General features: G+C 34.2%; 1 protein-coding gene across 14 annotated transcripts in view; it reads right to left on the reverse strand.

The window, feature by feature from the left end:
- The window catches only part of PTPN4 (protein tyrosine phosphatase non-receptor type 4), a 206,884-nt gene that overhangs the window by 39,465 nt on the left and 141,416 nt on the right, over window positions 1-26,003 (reverse strand). For all 14 annotated transcript variants that reach the window (XM_025429215.3, XM_025429221.3, XM_025429268.3 and 11 more), the window contains 5 exons: window positions 24,781-24,844; window positions 21,111-21,283; window positions 12,386-12,454; window positions 7,459-7,584; window positions 4,408-4,566 (listed from right to left, as the gene is read on the reverse strand). In XM_025429215.3, coding sequence (XP_025285000.1) covers window positions 4,408-4,566; window positions 7,459-7,584; window positions 12,386-12,454; window positions 21,111-21,283; window positions 24,781-24,844 — 591 coding nt within the window. The remainder of the gene's footprint in view (window positions 1-4,407; window positions 4,567-7,458; window positions 7,585-12,385; window positions 12,455-21,110; window positions 21,284-24,780; window positions 24,845-26,003) is intronic.

The following is a 26,003-nucleotide window of genomic DNA, read 5'->3' on the forward strand; positions in this document are numbered from 1 at the left end:
TTTTTTATTAACATCTTCTCTAGCTTACTTTATTGTAAAAATACAGTACACATTACATGTAAGACACAAAATATGTGACAATCAGTTGTGTATATTTTCACTAAAGCTTCTAGTCAAACAGGTTATTTGCAGTTAAGTTTTTGGAGAGTCAAAAGTTATATGTGAATTTCCAACTATGTAGGTGTTGGCACCCCTAACCTTTATGGTGTTCAAGGGTCAACTGTATGTTGCTAGAGTTGATCAAGATTGTCATGGGAATTAGGTTAAGCTGAGCATGGACATAAAATTTTCAGTGGCTTAGCTCAGAGGAGCAAAGTGAAGGCAAATCTTTAAGAACAAAGCGAAAGGAAGTGATGAAGTGCAGGCAAAGCTGTGGGGACTCATTAGAAAAGACTAGAATGGGACAGTCCAGGCAAAAATAGCTCAAGGAAATGGATTTGATATTTCAGGATTATAAAATCTGTAAAGAGTCTCTTGTGATTAGGGCCTAAGGATAAAGCTATGAATGAATTTGGAGAATTCCTCATTGTATTCAACCAGACATCCATACGTCAAATATGTAGACAGATAAATGGCTGATAAATATACTTAAAGGCTGCCAGTATATCCCTCCAATTAACTAAAATTATACAATTATTGTAGTTAACATCTAATCTACTAAGTACTTTTTCTCTGCTTAACCATTCATCTTATTTACTGTTCACAGCAACCGTCTGAGGTAGATATTATCATTCTTTTTTTTTTTTTTTTAACAGGTGAGGAAATTAAGGCTTAGAGATAAAATGACTCACCCAAGGTCAAGGTCACATAATTAGAAGCGGTGGGACCAAGTTTTAAACCCAGTCTGAATCCAGAGCTTGTGCTCTGAACATTATGCTATAGTTGCACTTTAAACAAAATAACTGCAAAAAAGCAGGAGCAAAGTTATTTTACACCAGAGGTTTTCAAACTTGATATAACAGTAGACTCTTCTCCAAATACAATGCTTCTCAGAAGCCAATTTATAAAATAGATAAGGGCTAAGCAAGCTCTTATATTATCTGAGCCCTCAACAGAACTTATCAGACCATATCTCAAACATGACTATTTTCTATCAAGCCATTTGGTTATATAAGTAGTAATACCGCTGTATTATTTAAATGGAGAGAATACTAGATCAGTAGAGATCTGTGCTCCAATAACATGCACTTTAATCAGTTACGTATTTCTAACTCAATGATTTTAATATATTTAAAACCAGTAACTTGCCTAAAATTGTGGTGGTGGTGGTGGGGTGAATGGGAGCAGAGTTTGAAACACTGTGTTCAAATCTATCCACACAAAAAATTTTGTGGAGAAACTACTACCTGTATTAACTTTTGGACATATAGAAAGGAGAAGAGGAGATGGGAATATAATTCTAAAAGTGTTCCAATGCACAACTCTCATATTGGGATTTTTCAGTATAAATAACTTGCTTATCTTCAACTTTGATATTTTAAGAAATGTTAAGAGCAAATAATGAAAATGTTACTTTTCAGTGCACTTTGCTGTCAACAGAGCAATATATTTTAACACAGCAGCAAAAAAATATATTTTAAAAAGCAGCAATCTTACATGTAATGTGTACTGTAACACAGCAGCAAAAGGTTAGACTGATGTTAAATCTGTCAGTGAAGCCAAGTAGGCAAAAACTTTGCTAGTTTACTTGAATCCAGTCAGCTTTAAATTTCCTCATGAATGCTTCAATAGCAGCAGTGAAAACTGCTTATTCTGCAGTCACAGCAGCTCTCTGTTGCTGTCTTTAGCAATTTGAATAAAAATAAAAAATAAAATCTTAACCACCCAACTCATGTTTTATGATTCTGTAGAAATGTCCGAGTTTCCTTGTTACATTATTAATGGGAGTATATTAACATTTGTGGTGTGAATTTACTAAAATAAACACCTGTTAGTGTTTTCAAATTAATTGAGGGTTATTGTTTTTCTCAGAAAATCACAAACTAAAACAGTCGAATTTTCTGTGAAACATTTAAAGAAAGGAAGGAAATGGTAGACTGTAGTTTCAATAAACCCTCCCTAGAAATGATAACTTTATTCTAAGCAGTACAAACAACCTCCTATTTGTTTCCATAATAAATACACCTATGAGTTAATAGTGGTTTCTCCTTGTGACGCAGGTGACCGTACCCAGGGACTGAAATTTGGACCCATGTTTCACCTGAAAAGCCGTGTTCTCACTAAAAAATCAGGAAACTGGTGAGGTGATCTGAAGAGTTATTCTAATACATGTTGAAACGCTCTGTGATTCATCCAAAACCTTGTCCAAATTCTTTCCACATTTGGCCAAAACTAAAACCTATGGATTCTAAGTTGTAAAGTATTTTCTCTGGATTACAAATATCAGTCAACCAACCAATTGGTCAATCAATCAACAAAGTCTTGTCTAGGACACAAAGTTCTGTTGGTTGGCTTAGGTAGGGAAGGCCTGAATTTTAGTTCTATAAACTAGGACAAGTTCTGTTAAGTGTGGCTTTATCATCTACAAAATAGGGATTTACAGGTCTTTGCTATTTCACTGAGTTGTCTTGAACAGTGAGATCATTTCTGAAGCTGATTGTAAGCAATTAATGTAAGTTTTATGTTTATCATTAAGCTTATCTTTTCAGAATTCTCTCATTATTCTTAAATTAAAACTGGATAAACTTTAAATGCAATGTTAAGAGATTTAAAACTGAATACAAACACATAAACCTCAGAAAATACATGTCTGAAGAGAGGCCCAAGCATTTGAAATTCTTGTGGCACAAATGGGGAAGCAGAAACCATTCAATTCTAATCCATCCTGAACTTGCATCTCCATTAAAGGTCAGGAAACCAGAACAAAGGTTTTTTTTTTTTTTGGCTTGAGGAACCTATAAAATTTACATATGGAAATACTCAATTGTATGTGTATGTATTCGTGTGTGTGTGTGTGTGTGTGTGTGTGTGTGTGTGAGAGAGAGAGAGAGAGAGAGAGAGAGAGAGAGAAAAGGGCTCTTCAAAAAATGGATTGAAGTCATTTGGGTTGGTCTAGAGAATTAATTGTTTTATTCTGCAGTATGACAGGCTTTGAGATTCCTCTATATGGTTTATTTCTAGTGCTGAGAGTATATCATTCTAAATTTAATCAATTAACATTTTGATCATGTGCTTCATTACTGTACTTTTTAAAGTTTCAGAATTAGAAAATATATAATTATTAAAAATCAAAGTTTACAATGATAATTTTTAAAGTAATGAAAAATTACATTTTCATCAACCTTATCTCCTGTCAACTTATTCTCCAGGTGTGTCGCTGTGCAGTGTATATCTTTCCTCTTCTATCCTTTTTACTGTACACAAAAAACAAAACGTTTTACCAAGATATGTTACTGAGACTAAAATTCCACTTTTTTTTTTTTTTTAAGATTTTATTTGTTTATTCATAGAGATAGAGAGAGAGAAAGGCAGAGACACAGGCAGAGGGAGAAGCAGGCTCCATGCAGGAAGCCCAATATGGGACCTGACTCGGGGTCTCCAGGATCACACCCTGGGCTGAAGGCAGGGGCTCAACCGCTGAGCCACCCGGGCTGCCCCACTTGTTTTAAGAGCTTAGCCACTCTTCCTTGGCTGGCCCTATAGTGAGGACAACTATAGGGCCTCCAGTATATCTTGTCATGTTTCTGGAGCTCCTATACCTAACCTGCTTTGCTAACCAATCTGTCTACTCTTCCACCCGTCACTCTCAGACTTCTCTTTCTTCAGCCCTGATGAGAGTCACTACATCCTACACCCCTTCCTTCTTCTCAACAATTACTCTTATTTATCTATGCATTTATAAAGAATTTTACTTTTCCCCCTAATTCTCACACTGTTTTTACTTGCATATGGACTAACTGCAGTGTGTAAACCAATACATCAAGATATTGCATGTTAATGTGAGGGTAAGCATGTTACACATTAAGGTGATAGGGTATAAACACAGAATTTTGTGTATACTTTCTACAACTTATTTTCAGTATGATGATCATCTTACTTCTTCTTTGCTACTAAACTTTTCCCATTGTCTATTCATTCTTATGGTTCCCTTCCTGAAAAATATTAAGAAAACTCTTTTAGTATATTACTGCTTGAACACAGTGCTATATTATCTGCAGAAACTAAAGATTTAAGAACATACTAAGTCAACAAAATAATAAGAGGGTTTTTTTTTTTTTTGGTGGTGGTGGTGGCGCAATACAAAGAATTCTCAGCAACAAATAAGCACATTTATGAATACATAAAAATTTTAAAATATTGAATAAATAAATGCTTGTATCAATTACCCTAATTTCTGAGACTATTTCAAATGAAACAATCTAGGGAATTATTATTTATAAGAAGGAAGTTAAATGTAAAAGGTCTTACGGTGATGACTCCAGAACGATGCTATTAGCTTGTGTTGAAGATGGAGATCTGTGATTTACAAATACTTCGCTTGGGGAAGTATGAACAACATGGTCTACCAAATGACCAACTGAAGACGGACGTAACCGGGTTCCCTCTTGTGTGAATGCAGAATTTCGACTACATGAAGAGGAAGAAAAATTGAGTGAAAATGGGCTTTAAATAATTTTTTCTAGTTTCTTACTTATATGATTACATTAGAAAGTGGGTATGTGTTTTAAGACTAAACAACATTGACCAAGCAAAATCTCTGACAAAAACAGTATGATGCAAATAGAAAGAATACCTAATGGGAAGTCCAAGATCCAAACTACAGTCAGTGATCTGCCACAGGGTTTTATCTCTTTAATCTATTATCTCTACCAACCTTAATGTCTGAAGGTTTTAGTCACTACAACTTTATGTCTTAATCGGCATTTACAGGATTACAGCAATTTATACTTCATTTTATTGCATTTTGCTTTATTGCTTTTTTTTTTTAAGATTTTTTTTAGAGAGAGAGAAAGAGAGAGAGAACATGAGCAGGTAGAAGGGCAGAAGGAAAGAATCTCAAGCAGACTCCTCTCTGAGTGCACAGCCTGATGCAGGCTCGATCCAACAATGCCAAGATCATGACCTGAGCTGAAATCAAGAGTCAGACACTCAACTGACTGAGCCACCCAGGAGCCCCTCTTAAAAAAAAAAAAAAGTATTGAAGGGTCCCAGTAACTGTGGGGAGGAGCAAGTCTATTGATGCCATTTCTCTAACAGCATTTGCTCACTTCATGTCTCTGTTACATTTGGGTAGTTCTTGCATTATTTCAAACTTTATAATTATTATTTTTGTTACAGTAATCTGTGATTAGTGATTATGACTTGCTGAAAGCTTAGATGATGGTTAGCATTTTTTAAAATATGCACACTGGTTTTTTGCACATATTGCACATTTAATGGGATATTGTAGGGTATAAATATAACTTCTATATATAACTAAAAAACAAAAAGATTCACTGATTTGCTTCACTGCAGTGGTTGAACCAAATCTGCAATACTTCCAAGGTATGCCTATATAAAATAATGAATATATGAATAAATAATTCAGAAATATCTCTGGTCTGTGTTTGTTTTTAGTCCTTACAAAAGTTTTTATTTACAGGAGTTTTTAAAATTCTTAAAAATAAATAATGAATAACACATTTCCATCTTTATAAGCGACAGTCACATGAACTATTATTATCATTACTATTATTAATTATGACAGCTAACATTTGAACACTTATGTGTGAGGCATTGTTCTAAGCATTTTATATATTGCTTCATTTAACCTTTATAACAATACTACAAGAAAGACACTGCTATTGTAATTTTGTAGATGAGGAAAATGGAACAAAGAGATTAATTAACTTGTTCAAACTTAGGGACGCCTGGTGACTCAGCAGTTGAGTGTCTGCCTTTGGCTCAGGGCGCCGGGATCAGGTCCCACATCGGGCTCCCTGCATGGAGGCTGCTTCTTCCTCTGCCTCTCTTTCTCTCCGTGTCTCTCATGAATAAATATATAAAATCATTAAAACAAAAACAAAGTTCAAACTTACAGTGACTCCAGGGCCCATGCTCTTAACCATCATACTGTACTGTCTCAGTAGAACTGAGGAAAAAACCAACTTTTTTAGATCCTATCTAAAATTGTTTCATTATCTAGGAAGCTTAATCAAAGCTACTGCTAACTAATTAACTCAATCATCTTTCCTGTGTCTTCTATAATTTGCTAAAATTGTTTAGTGGTACTAGTAACAAATGGAGACATGGCTGGATGGAAAATGAACCAAAAAGATGGTTATGGATTTTCTTCAAATTGTTGATTAGCTTCTGAATATATGGTAATATTTTATTTAAAAAGATGATTTAGCAATCTGCAATTAGTAAGAGAAAAACTTTTGAGTCTTATCTTTTTTAGCAGCTAGGAAGACATGCAGGTAAGGAGCTAATATTCTCTGAACGAAACTTTACTTTTAATATGGTAGATGTTTATTCTTGGGCTGACAAACACCCACGGGTGACAAAATTTTTAGAATTTAGTACAGGGGTGCCTGGGTGGCTCAGTTCATTGGGCATGTGACTCTTGATTTCAGCTTAGGTTGTGATCTTGGGGTTGTGGGATCGAGCCTCGTGTCAGGCTCTGCACTCAGTGCTGAGTCTGCTTGTCCCTTTCCCTCTATTCCTCCCCACACTGTGCTCTCTAAAATAAATAAGTAACATCTTTATTACAAAGCAGAATTTAGTATACACTTAGTGGATATTATTGTGTTTAAAACATTTCTAAAGTTAGACTTCTTTAAATATAACATTTCACACCAAAATTCAAATATTTTGTATTCAACCTTTTGGTTAAACAAAATCTATGAACACACTGATATCTGTTTATCATTACCTAGGTATGCACATATATTACACACATTTGTTAGCACATTATAAAATTAAAATCTTCAGCCAGTACAAGTTGATTATAATATTTTTATTTATACCAAAGCATACAGTTTTTGTGAGAAATACTAGGATAAAGTATATAAACAGTAAATGGTGGTAACATAGGCTTCTTAGTGAAAATATGGCTCAGCTTGTGGGAATTTACATTGGAAACCCCTTTTTCCAGACCACAGAAAGTGGTGGAACAGCTTAGGTAAGAATCACAAACATTGAGCATTTTCAAACAATATATGCTTCCCTAGAAATTCTGTTGGAGAGCTGCATGAAAAAAGGATTATGTAAATAATGACCTCATTTCCAGATTTTAAGTCTACTAACTGATCTTGATATAATGGTTAGAGACCCATACTGTACAGGAAAGTGTGCTTCCATGTTCAATGTTCTGCTCTCTCATTCACTAAGACTTTTCCATGCCACTAATGCAGTAAGCTGCAGGCTCTGAGGAAATAATGCTCTGGAGCAAAAAAAGTCACACTTCACTAAAATATTTAAATGTAAAGATTTACCTATTTCAATCTTCAGGCAAATCTACAGTAAATTTGTACTTACTGATTAGGAGTTCCAGGTGGAGACCGTGATGGAAGGCTTTGTGTTTCTAACCTGTCATCAGATAATGAATTTCTGCTTACTACTTCCCAATCCATTAATTTCCGTGCCAAGGGCTTACTTGGGGATCTGCAGAAATAATTTGGTAAGTAAACATTTTTATTTTTATACCTCCAACTATAAACCAAATCTCAGAATTTGACTTAGATCATATTCTATTTTTTTAGATTTATTTATTTATTTATTTATTTATTCATTCATTCATTCATTCATTCATTCATGAGAGACATACAGAGAGAGGTAGACACATAGAAAGAGGGAGGAGAAGCAGGTTCCATGCAAGGAGCCTGATGTGGGACTCTGGGATCACAACCTGAGACAAAGGCAGACGCTCAACCATTGAGCTGCCCAGGTGCCCCTCTATGTTTAGTATCATAATTTACCAGTACAATGTATGACCCTAGGTCCTTCCCTTCCTGAGTTTTATGATTTATGAGTATCTAAATTTTCAGTGCAATTTTTAGTTTATTGATTTCATTAAGCCATAAGTAAGTTAAATTACTTATGAATTGAAACCACACAAGGACCCCATCATTTCAGGTATTCACAGCCAAAACCTTTTGTAGTTTGGCTTAATGACATCTCCTTAATTTAAGAACATCTAACATTTCCTAAAAGAGATATAATGCTATTGATTAAAAAAAGGCACTGGCTCGGATTTCATTTTTCATAAATGAATTCAAAGTAACATAAGCATGAACATTTTCCTATTTCCCATTACCCTAAGTTTAAATTATAGGGTTTTCCTACTTGAAGACAATCAGGACACAATTTAGCCCAACCTCCCAAAATTGCTGTGCAAACTAATATTCCTATTAGTCACAATAAGATGGAAAAAAGTATATCATGTATTTGATTTTTAAAATGAAGATTAAAAGAAACCTTAATATTTATTGCTCTTCTATTAATGCTAATTTTCAAAGTTAATAAGCTTTTCATTTTCATATATTAGACTATGAAATGTAAATTATAGGAGTTCATAACCATAGTTAGAAGATCAACTACTTTCGTTTTCAAAGAGGGAGAAAATCCTATGAAGGAGGAAAAAATCCAGTTATACTCACCCAGTATAGAGACTCAGAATACTTTACTGTTGTTAATAAATTAAACATGGCTGGAAATGCTTTGTATTTAAAACTAAATTTCAAGTTTTTATTAACAGCTTTAACCTCAGAGACCCACCCACTCAAGCTTGCTGTCTATGTTTCCTGTTGAATGTGGAAATTTCAGAGAAAAAAATACCACACTTCATCAGTGTGTTTGCAATGTGGTAAATGTAGCTTCTGACCATGGTACTTTATTTTTCTGTTGCATATGAAGATTCTTTTGCTTTCTTCTTAGATTTCATATGACAATTGAAGAAAGTATGAAAGCAATTCAAAGAAAAATAACTAATTTATTATTGTTGAAAAAATGACCTTACATGGAAACTCTAAGGAGAAATCTTTTCTCCAACTAAAATTCTAAGAAGTGGACAAAACGTCTAGAATTCTCTAATAATTTAACAGAATAATTTAACAATTGCTAAAACTATTAGAGTATTTTGGTAGATACGCATCAGATCACCACAATAAGATTGTCATATATTATAAAAACCACCTCAGAGAAGCTTCAGTCTTTTGGAGGGGGCAGAATCATTAAAACAGTACCATTAAATAAAACTTTGTCCCTGTGATGACCTCTTTTTCAAAGGATTCATAGAATTCTGCATAACAAAAGAAATGGGACAGTTACTTGGGGCTTCTCATATTGGAACTTTAGCCTTACTAAATAATGCGTATTTGTTTTATAAAATAATCTTTTAAATGATTTCTCACTTTAATAATGCACATACAAAATGAAGAACTAAGATGCAGGTATAACTGCATATTTCTCGTGGTCACATATGATCAAAATATTAAAACATTAACACTTATTTGAAAAATCATTTGCGGGACGCCTAAGTGGCTCAGAGGTGGAGTGTCTGCCTTTGGCTCAGGGCGTGATCCTGGAGTCCCAGGATTGAGTCCCACATCGGGCTCCCTGCATGGAGCCTGCTTTCCTCTCTGGCTATGTCTCTGCCTCTCTCTCTGTGTGTCTCTCATGAATAAATAAAGAAAATCTTTAAAAAAAGTCATTTGCATGTGATATTAGCATTAATACATAAATACATCTATAAGGTGGTATTCATATTAGGATATAGTACAGTGGAACTTATTAAAATCATGTTCACCATTTTTATAAATATCAAGAAAAAATTTAACCTTTTTGTTAGGTAAAGAAGGAAAAAGAGAAGAATTTTGTTAGGTGTATTTTTAAAAGAAAAGAATCAGAAAAGTATTTTGATTTTAACAAGTCTGAAAAAAATGGTTCAAATAAGGTATAGTACTAAGAACTAGAATACTTTTAAATTAAAAGAACAAAGTTAAGAGGAAGTAATTATTTCATTCTTAAGAAATTTTAAGGAAAAGAATTTTAAAGACATTTTCTGTACATCTTACCTTCCTACAGGTGCTTAGTACTTTATAACTAGAAACAAGGGTACCTAATACTATAAGAGGAAGGGTCTGAATAATTTCAGTAGCCATGTCTATTAGAGTAGGCATCTTGGTTCTTACTTTCTTCTTTCCTCCTTTCCCAAATAACCAAAAATATGATGCTAAGATTTATATTTAATAAAGAAATGACAATATTCCCCTCATAAATCTACAAGCAAGACATAATAAATCAAACTCAAAACTTTGAACAAATGTTGAGAAGAATTACATCATTCAAATTCAAGTAAATTTATCGCAAAATGCTATCTAGGCCTGACCAGATCTATTCTGTAGAGATTAAAAGTGTGGGTAAGAACTGGGAGGCCTGCGTGAGAATCCTGCTAGAACCCTTCTCAGTTAAATTATTCAAACATGCTGTTCTCAGTTTTCTAATCTATAATGGAATTTACCTCACTGAATTATGGGGATTGTGAGATCATCCACAAAAATTGCCTGGCATAGATAAATACAAAATAAACTTTAGCCACTATTAGATTAACTGGCTACCTTACATCCATTCATATCCCTGTACAGGTGATTCCATCACAGCAGCCAGAGCAGTCCCCTATTCTCATACTTTTATTGTGGAACATTTCAAACATAAACAAAATTAGAGAACACTTTAATAAACACTACACGCAGATTCCAGGTTCAGTGATCATCATCTTGGTCAATCTTGCTTCTTCCCTACCACTTACTTGAACACTCTCACCCCAATTATTCTGAAACAAATCATGGTATTTGTAAATATTTCAGTTCACCACTGTAAAACGTGATAACTCTGCCAGGTTGTTAAAAATTCAAGTCAGTTTATATCCCTTCCAGTGGGGGCTCTCAGCCCTTAAATCCAAAGTCCTCACCGTTTCTAATATGAGGAAGATAGGTTACTACCTATCTTCCTCTCTACTTTCTGTACCATGGTCTTGCTCTCTCTCTCTCTGGTCCATTACTGGCCTGCCTACTTGTCCTCAAACATGAAAAGCAGACTCCAGCTCTAAGGTGTTACACTGGCTCAATCCTTTACTTTTACCTGTTGCGCCAATCACAATTTAAACTCCATGGGACTAAGATGTGTATTTTGTTCTTCTCTGTATTTCCAAGGCCTGACACAATCCTTAGTAGAGTAGGTCTTCGATAGATATTTGCTGCCACCAAATTGGTCACTCTTTCTCCTTTCATTTATTGGATACTCCTGTTTGATTGTTGCTCAGGCATCTCAAACTAGACCTGTGCCAGTTTAACTCTTTTTTCCCATTACAACTTGTTCTCTTTCCTGTATCCTCTTGTCCATTTTATGTCACTCAAATCTAATGGTCTTTCCAGATATTTCTATCTCTAACACACATTCATCTAATTGATTAATAACTTCTGTTAGTTCCACCTACAAAATGTTGCCCAAATCTGTTCCCTAAACTCCATTCTGTCATCTATGTTTTAATTCAGGCCTTCATTATTTTCACTTGGATTACTGCAGTAACCTTCTAATTGGTTGCTCAGTACCGAGTCCTTACTTCTAACCCATTCTCCATTAACTGCTCATAAACCTATTTTCTTTTTTTTTAAACCTATTTTCTAAAACAAATCTGATCATATCATTTCACTTGTCAAAAAGCAAATTGGCTATAAACAGCTCCTAAAGGGATCCCTGGGTGGTGCAGCGGTTTGGCGCCTGCCTTTGGCCCAGGGCGCGATCCTGGAGACCCGGGATCGAATCCCATGTTGGGCTCCCAGTGCATGGAGCCTGCTTCTCCCTCTGCCTGGGTCTCTGCCTCTCTCTCTCTCTGTGTGTGACTATCATAAATAAATAAATAAATTAATTAATTAAAAAAAATAAACAGCTCCTAAAAATATGAAGATAACTAAATGGTACCCCCAAAACCTTATTTCTTAACAATGTAATTTAAAAAAATAAGGAAGTGGAATGAATAATGTATGAAATTAATCATTATGTTTTTCAAAGATGTCTAAAAAATGAAGGAGATAAAAATGTTACAAAATGTTACATTATAATCATTCAGCCTGGTCAGAACTATAATGCTTGGCACAGGGTTTATTAATTTCACTCACATGAACAGCAAAAAAAAAAAAAAAAAAAAAAAAAAAAAAAAAACCCAAAAAACAAAAAAACAAAAACAAAAACAAAACAAAACAAAACAAAAAAACCCCAGGAATGAATAAAACTAAACAGATTATTTCATTACTCCCTCAACATAATTTACTGTTTAATTAAATAAAGGGTCAAGTGATAATCCTGTAATCACATTTGTAAAAATGTAAGCCAAAGTCCTCACCATTTTTAATAGTAATTTTAATCTTTTAAGAACAATTCAGACACTGACATAGATGCAGCTTACCTTGCAAATACCCTGTCTTTATTTGCTTTTTCTTTGCCATACTGAACTGACTGGACTTCAGTTCTTCCACTGAAATACATAAACATGCACAATAATAAAAACTTAGAACTCTAAGATAAAATAACAGCATGTAAGATGATTGTACTATAACTCTATAAGAGACAAATTTCTAGCAGAGAAAAGGGGATGGAGGATAAGAAGGAAAGATTGTACTCAATTCCAGTTCTACCTTCATGGATGAAGCTTATCTATGGCTCTTCCTTTAATGAATAAAGATGTGTTCATAGACACTTCATTTTTTTTAGATACTTCTTTACTGGAGAATGACTACCACCCTCATCCCATAGGTTGGGCCTGTGGTTTAGCTATTGTCTCTAGTATCCCCTTGATGAAAGGCCTGAAACATAAGGAATCTTAAGAACTGCTCTTTCCTTGGGCTTTTCTTCCTTGTCTAATGGTAATCATCAAGAAATGAAGACAGGTTATAGCCTCAAATCCTTCCTTGTCCAGACACAGGCAACTCCAGACTTTTGTATACAGGAAGGAACAAAGGACAGAAATATGGTTGTGAGTTGGACACCATCGGTGATTTGTCTTGAAGCCAATCTGTCTAGCAAGCGCATAGTTTATGCATGAAAACTGAGCCTCCTCTGTGGTAGACCAGTATATTCAGACCAAATCTGTTACTAAAAACTTGGTTCTCAGAGAATTTGCTACTTAACATATCACATTATTTCAGTGTGAACAGACATAAATGTCTAGTATATCAAATATGTATTTTTATATTTATATTTGTAGATAGATATCTGATTCATGTAAAAGTAGCCAAATACAGGTTTCCAAAGCAAAGCCAACAATTTTAAGATCATCTTCCATGGATTAGTATAGATAAATGTGAACAGAAATGGTCTGTTGAAGTCTTAATGGAAAAGTCAGAAACCATGATTTTTTTTTTAATTTTTATTTATTTATGATAGTCAGAGAGAGAGAGAGAGAGGCAGAGACACAGGCAGAGGGAGAAGCAGGCTCCATGCACCGGGAGCCCGATGTGGGATTCGATCCCGGGTCTCCAGGATCGCGCCCTGGGCCAAAGGCAGGCGCCAAACCGCTGCGCCACCCAGGGATCCCAGAAACCATGATTTTTAAACCTACGTATGTTGAAGTTTTAAAACATATTTCCTTTAAAGATAAACTATATTTGCAATTGTCAACAAGGTAACAAACTGAGGTTCACTATTGTTTTGTATTTCCATATTAGAACAATGATTTTTATTTTTTTTAAAGATTTATTTATTCATAAGAGACAGAGAGAGACAGAGAGAGAGAGAGAGAGAAAAAGAGAGGTAGAGACATAGGCAGAGGGAGAAGCAGGCTCCATGTAGGGAACCTGACGTGGGACGTGATCCCAGGACTCCAGGATCATGCCCTGGGATGAAGGCGGTGCTAAACCACTGAGCCACCCAGGCTGCCCTAAAACAATGATTTTAATCCCTTCAATATTATGGAAGAGAGAGAATAAAGGTATGTGAGTAAGTTGGTGGAAGAAGTAATAAATCTTCTGATATTCTGAATTTCATCTCTCAGTCTAAATAATATACCAAAATTTTGAAGTCTTACAAAAGTTCTAGTATTTCCAAAGATTGATTATGAGTACCCAATAGGGATCAAGGACCATATCCAGAGAAACATTTGTTTTGCTGCCACTCCTATCTCGGTTACAAGATTATTAATCATTTTGATTAAAAAAGTGCTTTGAATATATTTTAAAAGTACTTAAGGACTACAAACATAAAACTTCATTGTTAAGAGTTATAAAAGCTATAAACATAGGGAGGATCCCTGGGTGGCACAGCGGTTTGGCGCCTGCCTTTGGCCCAGGGCGTGATCCTGGAGACCGGGGATCAAATCCCACGTCGGGCTCCCGGTGCATGGGGCCTGCTTCTCCCTCTGCCTGTGTCTCTGCCTCTCTCTCTCTCTGAGTGACTATCATAAAAAAAAAAAGCTATAAACATATATGGTTTACTTATATAAACTAATTAACATTAACTAAGCTGTCACAGGCCTGAATCCTCTTCCTGTGCTCTGCTAAGTTTTGTAGGAGGCTTGCTAGTCAATAAACTCTATTTTTTAGGTTCCTTTGTGAGTTGGCTGTTAGGTTCTACTTTTTTTCTGGTGGGAGATCAGAAAGTAGAGCAAAACAAAAGAAGGAGATTGTCAGATGCAGGTGGCTGCTGTAACAATATAGTAGGAAGAGAACGTTGGGAGAAACAGCACCTTGTGGATGGTATGTAACATCCCTGATCAAAGTAGCACCTCTCGGGCAGATCCAGAACCAACTGGGTCGGTAGCTCTAAGGCTACCAATTATTTTTTTTTAATATTTTATTTATTTATTTGACAGGGAGAGAGAGAGCACAAGCAGGGAGAGTAGCAGGCAGAGGGAGAGGGAGAAGCAGGTTCCACACTGAGCAGAGAGCCTGATGCGATGTGGGGCTCCATTCTAGTGTCTTGGAATCAAGGTCTGAGACAAAGGCAAATGCTTAACCGACTGAGCCACGCAGGTACCCCAAAGGTTTATGTTTCATATTATCCATAATATTGTTCTTTAGGACTTCAATATTATTATTAGAACAAAATGCAAAACTGTACCATAATCTATGAACGCCAAAATCTGACGGTAAGATACTTATTTTTAGAACAATAAGAAAAAGACAATTGGTAAAAGAATACATGCTAATTATAACTAATTTCAGCAATACAGAAAAGCATAAGAAAAAGATGTCTTTAAAATCCCAAATTAAAAAAAATTAAATTAAAAAACAATGAAAACCCCAAATTTAGCCAGTCTTAAGAAAGAATCTCTATTATGAGCAAGTAATAATCATTCTAAAACTCTATATATAGAAAATGCTACAAATAAGAAACATAACTCTATTAACAGAATGATTATGCTATATATCCCACTTTTAGTGAAAACATTATTAAACTCATTTCCCTTGAACTAAAAGAAAGAAACGACTGCCATTCATATATAAAGGATGAAAAAAGATTAGAAAAACTTCAAGGAGTTGGTGTTATTAATATTTAATTTTTGTTAATATGGATTCTCATACTTCCACTAGTCCCTTGCTTCCTTTTCTTAGTTATATAGCTATTTTTACTTTATCAAAGTTTATAGCATTTTAATTCTATTCTATAAATTAATTCTGACAGTTGTCAAGGATCAGTTATCTATATTTAAAGGATTTAACCTTATTCTTAGTTCTTTTTTTTTTAATTCTTAGTTCTTTTACCAAGATTCTTCTTGAGTCATGTTGACTTCTCTCTCAGATGGCTTAATTTTCTTAAAACAATTTTTTTTCTGGGTGCCTGGCTGGCTTGGTCAGTAAGAATGTGACTTTTGATCTCAGAGTTGTGAGTTAGAGCCCCACACTGGGTACAAGAGGTCACCTAAACACGAAATCTTAAAAAAGAATTTTTTTCGTAGATGGGCTCAGAGATGTTGCCTTGATAATATCTAGAGGCAGACTTGAATGGCATACTGGGCAAGTTTAATATTTTTCACTTTTTTTCGTTAGGACTTGGTGGCTCACGTTATTATTACAAAGAATATCATAAACTTTATGCCAAAAAAATTCCTCAGTACTTAGAGGAAGGAGATAAATTGTTTGAAAAACATGAACTACCAAAGCTCACTAAGAAAAGAAAGAAAACCTGAACTGCTTTATTTGTATTAAAGAATTTGAATGTGTTGTTCAAAAACTTCCTATAAACAAAACTTCTGCCCTGGATGGATTAGTTGGTAGGTTCTGCCAAACATTTTAAAAAGAAAGGACATCATTACTACAGAAACTTTTCTAGAAAAATGAAAATGAGTGAATACTTCTCTATTCATCCAGTGAAGCCAAAATTACCCTGACACTAAAACCTGGCAATGATATTACAAGAAAATAAAACTGTAGAGCAATATCCTTCGTGAACAAAAATGCAAAAATCCTAAACAAAAATTTGGTAAACTGAATTAAAAAAACAGAAAAGGGATAATAGGTCATGATCAAATGGGATTTATCCTAGGAATATTGGGGTGGTGATTAGTACTTAAAACTCAATGTAATTCAACATGCAAACAAATTAAAAGAAAACCACATAATCTTTGTAACACCTGCAGAAAAAGCATTTGACAAAAACCAATATCCAATCCTAACAAAAGCTTCAGGGAGATGTAGAAGGAATTTCCTCAACATGCATTATATACAGCATCTATGAAGAGCCTACAACTAATACAATACTCAATAGTAAAAGATTAATATCTTCCCCCCACCCCAAGATAAAGAAAAGACAAGGATATTTATTCTCACCACTTCTATTCAGCACTGTACAGGAGGTTCTAGCTGGGGGAATAAGGAAAGAAAAAGAAATAAAAAGTATCAGAATGGAAAGGAAGAATTAAAACTGTCTTTATCGTCTAGGTAGAAAATCTGTTGGAAGCTACAAAAAAGATCCTAGAATAAGCGAGGCAAGCAAGGTGTCACTATTGAAATAAAATCAACATAAAAAAAATCATTTGTATTTGTTTCATGGTAAACAATCTCGAATTGAAATTTTAAAAGACCTCAAAAAATTAAGGATAAATTTAGCAAAGACCTGTGAAATTTGTGAAAGATCTATATGCTAAAAAACTATAAACAACAAAGAAAGAAAAGACAAATAGATAAAAGATGTACTTGTTTCATGAGTTTGAAAACTCAGTGTTTTTAAGATGTCAATGCTCCTGAAATTTATCTATAGTTTCAGCACAATCCCAATTAAAATCCAAGAAGTGGTTTTTGTTTTGGCTTTTTTCTTGAAAGAAAGAGAGAGTACACACAAGTGGCAAGGTGGAGGGGGTGGGCAGAGGGAGGGGGACAAAGAGAATCTCAAGCATGCTCCATGCCCAGCACAGAGCCCCAAGTGGGGCTCCATCCCACAACCCAGATATCATGACCTAAGTTGAGATCAAGAGTCACCAGGTGCTCCCCCTTAAGAAGTCTTTTTCTGTAGAAATAAGTCAGCTAGTTCTAAAGTTCAGATGAAAATGCGAAGAATCTAAAACATTTGAAAACAACTTTAAAAAAGAACAAAGTTGGAGGACTATTACACTCTAAGACTTACTATAAATAAATCCAAAAACAAGTCCACACAAATGCTGATAACTTATTTTCAAGAAAGGGGCAAAGGCAATTCAGTGGAGAAAGAAAGGGTGATCTTTGCAAAAATTAATGCTGAAACAACTGGCTACCCATATGCAAAAAAATGAACTTTATATACTTTTTGAATGTACTTCATATCATATGCAAACATTATTTCCACGTGGATCACATATCTAAGTGTAAGAAGTAAAACTATAAAACTCTTAAAAGAAAACAGGGGAATAAATCTTTTCAGCTTTGGGATAGGCAAAGATTTTAGATTTGACACCAAAAGAAAGATCCATGAAAGAATAGTAAATTAAATTTCATCAAAATTGTGTACTCTTCAGAAGAGGTTTGGATGAAAATGCAATGGAACTGGAACTCTCAAGGCTGGTGAGTACACAGAATTGTAAAAACTGCTCTGAAAAAATGATTGGCAGTTTCTTGCTTGCAAAGTTAAACATATATCTACCATGTGATGTGGCCATTCCACTCACAGGTATTTAACAAGGGAAGTTAAACCATATAAATACTATGAATGCTCACAGCAGCTTTATTTGAAACAGCCAAAACCTGCAAACAACCCAAGTGGGGAAACAATTAACACTTAATATTCATAAGCAAGTGAACAGATAACAAATTGTGACACACCTATACAGTGGAATAATACTCCACAGAAGAGAAATGAACCACTGAAATGCAACAACATGGATGAATTTCAGAACGATTATGCAAAGTGAAAAGAGGCTGTACTAAAGAGTATGTAACATATATGCTTCAATTTACATAAAATCCTATAAAATGCAAACCAATTTGTAGGGACAGAAAGCAGATCAGTGGTGGCACAGGGACAAAGAAGGGTGGAAGAAAAGAGGTTACAGAGGAGAGTATAAGGAGAAAACAGGGGCAGCCCGCGTGGCTTGGCAGTTTAGTACCGCCTTTAGTCCGAGATGTGATCGTGGAGACCCAGGATCGAGTCCTACGTCAGGCTCCCTGCATGGAGCCTGCTTCTCCCTCTGCCTGTGTCTCTGCCTCTCTGCCTCTCTGTCTCTCTCTCTCTGTCTCATGAATAAATAAAATCTTAAAAAAAAAAAAAAAGGCAAAAACAGGGGAGGATATGCTTGCTATCCTGATACGGGGATGGATTTGAGGATGCAAATACACCTCCAAACATCAAATTTTAGATGCTAAATATGGTACACAAATTATACCTTAATAAAGCTGTTAAAAAGCATAAAATGTGCCAGTACTGGGCCCATATTCCCACAAGGGCAGTAATAGCTTGAATGGTAAGTTACTGCTCCTCACTTTACCATTATTTTTTTCTTAGATTGTTCTTTAGCTTGTTTTTATTAACATCTGTGGTTGAAATTTCATTGTTTCGGTGATTTTTTTCCTCAGATTGGTTTCTTTAACTGTTTTTTGTACTTACTATCATGACTAGATTTTGTTTGCTGTGGTATACTTTGGGTAAACTCCTTGATACTTTTCTCATCGTGTCTGACATCCGTCTGAACTATAGCTGAAAGCAGGTTATTACATTCTATGCATTTCTTTGTTGTCTAAGAGAAATGGTATGTGTACATTTATGTGTAAGTCATATTTTCAAGGACAGAGGGAAGGAAGAATTATGCTAAAGATAGTGTACTCCTTGGATAATAACCCTGAGGGTCACTTAATTAGTAATTAAGTTCACTAACAGACTGCTATTATGGTCTACGTTATTTTCTCAATGGAAATTTCTTCTAACCCTACTGAGATTTATATAAGACTTTTTAAATTTTTTTCTTGACTTTCACCAGTGATCTAATACTTGTACTCTCAGTCAGTCTGTCCGTCCATCAGTCCATCCATCGAAGTATATGCTTCACACCTGACATGGAGCCCAAAGCAGGCCTTGAACTCACAATTCTGAGATTAAGACCTGAGCTGGGATCAAGAGTCAGATGCTTAACAGACTGAACCACCTAGGTGTCCCATCAGTCTATTTATTTTTAAATTTGTGATTACCATCACCTTACTTTCCTCAAAATTGCTTTTAGGAAGGTTACAGAAGAATTACACATGACATCACTTAAGAATCTGCTGTGGCATTTTTGCTGTTAAAAAGTTTCCTAATTCTGCTTAAGTGCTGCCAATGAATTTGGGAGCTGCTTTTTTGGAGAGGAGGGACATATATTTTTAATAGTATATACTGTACTAAGCTTTATGCTGTAATTTTTAATGAAATTACAAATTGGGAATATAAAAATGTTTGAGATTTTTAATATATGCCTTTTCTGAGGCATGTACAAATATTTTCCACATGAATATACAACATGAATTAATCTAACACATAATGATAAGGTTTTATTTACTGAAGATGGCAAATCTTTTGTGGAACAGAAACGGGTAACATTTGTTTAAGTAGATTATGAATGACTTTGCTATGTGATTCTTATCATATTGCACTTAGAAAACTAGCTTTCAAGGGTTTTTTAAGAATTCTTTTAAGGCAAAATTAATCAGAACTTCTCCAAATATAGAATTATCCCTCAAAGATTGTTTCCTATAGGAAAAAAATAAAAGCTATCAAGAAGAAAATAAGACAGTTTTAGGAAAAGGAATCTAGGGTTGTTGTTCATTCACTAAATGTGATTTCTGTATAATAGCTGTTTGAACTTTTATAATAAAGGGTTTAACGAACTTATACATAAAAAAGCAAACTACAGGTATCCCCTGCTTTTGCAAAGTTTGTGTTATGCCACTTTGCTTTTATAAAATGTCTACATTAGACAGTACCTGTTTTCAATGCCCAAAAGATGTTTTGCTTTTACAAAAAAACAGAGAAAATAGCATTCAGTGTTTGTTTTGCAGCAAGCACTATAGAGTCTGTGCACACCGCAAGCAGCAAGAGTGCCCCACCAACCTCCTTCCAAGGAAGTACACTCAGCATCTCAGCATCAAGCCAGAGTTTTGAACTATGTCTGTGAGCATCTGTGCTTTATCTCAATTTATTTTGTCCATTCATTAGCAAGATGTGTCCTAAGGTATCTGAAAAAAGCCTATGAGAGGTGATTCTTGGAGTCTGGGAATGCTAAATAATTTTTTCCATATAAATGAATGGTAATGGCTTCTTCACTTTATGCTATCTGGCTTATAAAAGGTTTCATAGGAACAGTCTACTTTTGGATAGTGAGGGAAACTGGCAATTATATGCTCATGCAGAAGATACTTTCATTTTGACAAAGATGTCTTAGAACAAAGAAAAGTTTTCTTATAAATGTTTAACAAAGATACATTGGAATTCATAACATGTCTAGAATGTAAATAAGTGACTGATTTACTTTAAAAAATAATGATCTAAAATATAGTCAGTGGAAGAGATTTCTCCATCTTGTTGGATCACAAGACCCTTTAAAACTTTTTGCTAATCTATAGGGGGCCACAGTTCAAAGATTATGACTCAGTAGGTACATATGAATTATAAGCATTCTATGATTCATTAAAATAGATCTTTATCTTAAAGTGAGGAAAAATCCAATAATAAAGCATTAATGCATAAGCAATACTCACCAGTACCGAAATTTTGAACCTAATGTAAAATAATGTGCAAAAAAATTCTTTTGAGGTGGAAGTGGTCTGTCCAAACGGAAGAATGTGTGATGTTCTACACATGCTTTCCACAAATTTTTGCATGCTCTGTAATTCACCATATTAAATCCCAATAATGTTTCTCTAGATTCATGCTGTAATAAATGACAAAATGCAGAGAATACCAGTAAAATATCAGAATCTAATGCTCCATTTAGTTTACTTTCTACAGATAAATAATCTAGCCTTACAAATAACTAATCCTTAAAGAATAGTACCTTCTTTTGCTTACCCAATAAAAAAGCAGTAACATAAATGGAAAGGTTTGCAAAATGTGAATCTCACCTCATTCAGTAATATTAATGACTTTTAGGACTTTAATTTTAGAATATAGTTAGAAATAAGTTTAAGAATTGATACATATCTGTTTTCAAAACTTACTAGCTATAATTCTATATCAAACTATAATATTGGCCCATGAATTAAACTTTAAGATATATCATCACATCTTTTAAAAATATCTCGAAATTTGTAAATCTGTCTAGATTGTCAGTACATAGGTATATTCACTCATCACTTCTGAACACTATTATGCAACTCAAATTTTAACATAATACAGACATTTCTTTAATTTTTCTCTAAAAGACTGGTACAAATTACTATTTATATGGTTTCACTGAAGTAAACCATATAAAGGCATGCATGTTTTAAGTGTACAGCTCTGGTTTTCATATAATGATATGAACATTTAACATCCAACCAGAGCAAGAAATGGATTATTACTAGCAACTCTGAAGTATTCTTTATGTCCCCTTTCTACCAGATTATCTTTGCAAAGGTAATCCCTCTTCTTTTATCACCATTGATTGGTTATAACTGTTTTTGAACTTTATATATATATATAGAATCATATATATATGTCTTTACGTCTGGTTGTTTTGTTGAGTATTATGTTTTTATATTCATCCATATGGTTATGAAAATAATTTTCATTCTATCATATTCATTCTGTCACATGAATATACCAGTTTATTTATCCATTTGGCATTGAAAGACATCTGAAGTTTCCAGTTTGAGGATATTTGTGTGCATTTCTGTTACTGGATCATAAGATTATGTGCTCATCTTCAGTAGATAATGCCCAACAGTTTTCCAAAATGGTTAGATCAATATGCACTCCCCTCCATCAGCAGTATATCCTCCACATACTTACCAACCACTGGCTTATCAAACTTTTCATTATACTATTATCACGATTCTGGTGGATCACATTTTGGTTATAATTTATATTTCCCTGATGATTAGTGAGGTTCAACACCTTCCTATGTTCCTAGTCATGTGGATGTTCTCATTTCTGAAGTATCTGTTTAAATCAGCAGCGTATTTTTGGATTGAGTTCGACATATAACCAAGGATGTGGTCCCCGTGTGTGCACCCATGTGTATTATATACATACTCTGTGCCACTTCCCTCCCTTAATGATGTCTTTTGATGGATACAGTTTTTAATTTTAACACAGTCTAAGTGAATGATCTTTTCTTTAAAGGTTTTCTATTCCTTTGATAGAAATGTTTGACTATCAAAAGATATATTTCCATAATGAAACTACAGTAAGATGCCCATGTATAAATATTAAACTACTATGTTAGAAGATAATATGCTTAGAATACTATTTTTTCATCACCAAAGAGTTAATTGTGCTTAACAGTGGAATTGTGTTTAACAGTAGGCCCCAATAGTTTACATATTGTACCACATGCCATAAATAATGCAAAATGACAGAGAAGGTCTTACACAGAGGAGCATGCAGAAATGCCTCTCAGGAAAAGCAACATCTAAGAATCAAACATATTTCTGACATTTTTGCATACTTCAAAAATTTTAGGTGTGATTTGGACTTTCTACTAATTGTATTTGGGCAACTTGTAACAAATTTGCAACAAAATCCACTTTCCACATTTTATAAACAATAGATAAAAATGTTATATTGAAAGAAAAGTAGTTTCTATAATGTTTGGGTATTTAAGACATGTTTCAGAGAAAAACATTAACAAGGCAACACTGCAGACTATGACTATTTACAGTCTTTAATCAGTAGTTAGATGACTTTTGTTGATCTAACTACTGTGGCTAAACACGTTCCTAATGATATATTACCTTGGAGAATAGTTGTGAGGATTAAATGACACGAAAATAGCTGTATAATTATCAGATACATACTATGACCTCAATCAATGTTAATACCATAATTATTATCGCCAATAATGATAGTATCATTAATGGGGAAAATCTAGAACTGACTTCTACATTGTCTTCTAACAATATAATAATTTAAAGTAAAATATTTGTTCTCTAGCTTCCAGGTGTTTTGAAACATGTATAAAAATTTTCATTAGCAGTATTAGTCATAATAGCTACAACCTGGTAATGCCAAAATTGTCCACTAACACAAAAATGAATAATTTATGGTTTATTCACTCGATATAATACCATACAGCAATAGAACTATTGCTATGTACAATATGAATGAACCTCACAATATTAAGGTTACAATGTAGACAAAAAGTGAACATTATGTATGACTGCATTCTTTAAAGTTCAAAAATAAGCAAACTAATCCACAATGAAACAAATGAGAATAGTATTTATCTTTTGGAAAGGTTAATAATAACAAATGGGCATCAGTTCCAATAGCAATAATACCAAGGCAGTAGTAATGTTCTACATATTAATATTGCATATATATTATATATCTATCAATCAAATACTATCCTTAATATTTGTATACTTTCCTGTGGAATTCAATAAAATAATAGAAAAAAAGTTCATAGTTTGTGAGTATAAATGATAAACCATAGTCAGATTATTACCCTGATAAAACACAGCTGATTCAAGTATTTTAAAGATTTCAAATACATTTTATACACATGCACACACACACAACCATCTTGAAATCTGCATTAATTTGTTAAGATTTATAAGAAATCATTTAAAGCAAAAGATAAAAATGAGTTTAAGTCAATTAAATAGATAAAATAATTTACAAGGTGAACTCTTTCCAAGGTGAACTCTTTCCAACGCTGTACTTTCCATGATAACTTAATGTACTGTATTCAATATGTAAAAAGGACATCAGCATTCCCACAAAGGGAGGAAATATACTATACATTCATGACCTAGAAACAAAACTAAACACTCAGTTTCCCTAAAAGAAAATGAGCTTATATATGAAAAGAAATGCTGTTGATTAGTACGGGGGGGGGGGGGAATATATATGAAAAAATGCTCAGTTATTACCTTTATGAATAGACCTTGACAACTGACAATGAACATCATGATTCAGATTAGAATAGACCTTGACAACTGACAATGAACATCATGATTCAGATTAGTTTCAAAGCTCAAAAGAGAGTAGAAGAACTTTAAATCAGAATCACATGGAAATTAACAATGTTCTAAAATGTGAATTAACTCAGTAGTCAGTTATCAACATTAGTAGTAATTTCACTCATACTAAAAGTGTGGCCATGAAGAACTTCATTTCTTAAGACTTCATTTACATAAATATTAAGTTCACATAAATGTTATTTTTACAAATACTATATTTATAAATATATTCACTTATATTAATAATTATTAGATCAATACTCACCACTTCTTTTCTAAGTTGAATAAAAAACTGTTTGCACTTAAAAGAAATTTTTACAATCTTCAACCTGGATTAAGAGAATGAATTGGGAGTATTTAAAATACTGAATAAATATAAAAACATTAACTTAAAATAATACAAAAATCTTTTAGCTCTATATTCAATAATATCTAAACATTCAATCATATATATACCCATTATATAAGAAATCTAAAGATTTTGGTGCTTCATGAAAAACTAGAATCTATCAACTGAACAAAGTTTTATCAGTATATTTGCTGTGAACTATTCTATCTTTTCCAATTTTATATCTAGAGAAATACATAAAAACACATACCACAAATTAAAATTTCAAGATATACCAAAAACTACAAGTCCTTTTCTGGTTCTGTAAGGAGCTTAGAAATCACCACTCCACTGTAATAAGTAAAAAAAAAAAAAAACTCAACATATTCTTCTTGGATTCACAAGAGAGGGGAGGGCACAGGGTAAAATGCTACACCGAAGATTTGAGAGACCAATGGGTGAGTAACAGAGAATTGCAGCTTATCAGAGCACAGACTCACAAGCAGAAACTGCTGGAGGAACTAGTGCCAGGGTAGGAAAACCTGAACTGTAATTTAAGAACTGTTGGAGGCTACGTGTGGACATATTCAACAGTGATAAAAGCTCCAGAGGGACACTGTTGCGGGAAGGGGAGGACCTCCTGCAATGTTGTTTATCTCTAGGAGCCCAATCAGACTCCCTTGGTAAATATCAGAGAAAAATACCCTTGGGTTTCCGGCTAGGGAAGGGGAAAAGAAACCATCTTGAAATATACTGGAGCACTCTGTTCTTAAGAAGGTCAGCCTTTAGCAGAAACTAGTTAACCAAATCCTCATCTGCTGGGGTATTACTAGAGCTTAACCAACCTGGGGAAGCCTACTCAACTCCCACTCACTCTAGCCATCCTATCCCACCTAGCAGGGAGGAAAAAACCCCAAAGAAACACTTGTGAAACTCAGTCTAGAGGAAAAGGCTCACTAAAACACTAAGAGCTAGTCACAGGACACAGAACACTTGCCAATCCCCCTACACCTCACAACAACATTACTAAGGGCCTATTTATAGCACTTCCTTTTACTGGAATATCATGTCTGGCTATCAAAAAATTACAAGGCAAACCGAAAAGCAAAAACATGATGTGAAGAGACAGAACAGAACCAGACATGGAAGGGATGCTGGAA

The sequence above is a fragment of the Canis lupus genome, chromosome 19 (genome assembly GCF_003254725.2).
Source record: "Canis lupus dingo isolate Sandy chromosome 19, ASM325472v2, whole genome shotgun sequence".
In the NCBI taxonomy this organism is placed as follows: domain Eukaryota; kingdom Metazoa; phylum Chordata; class Mammalia; order Carnivora; family Canidae; genus Canis; species Canis lupus.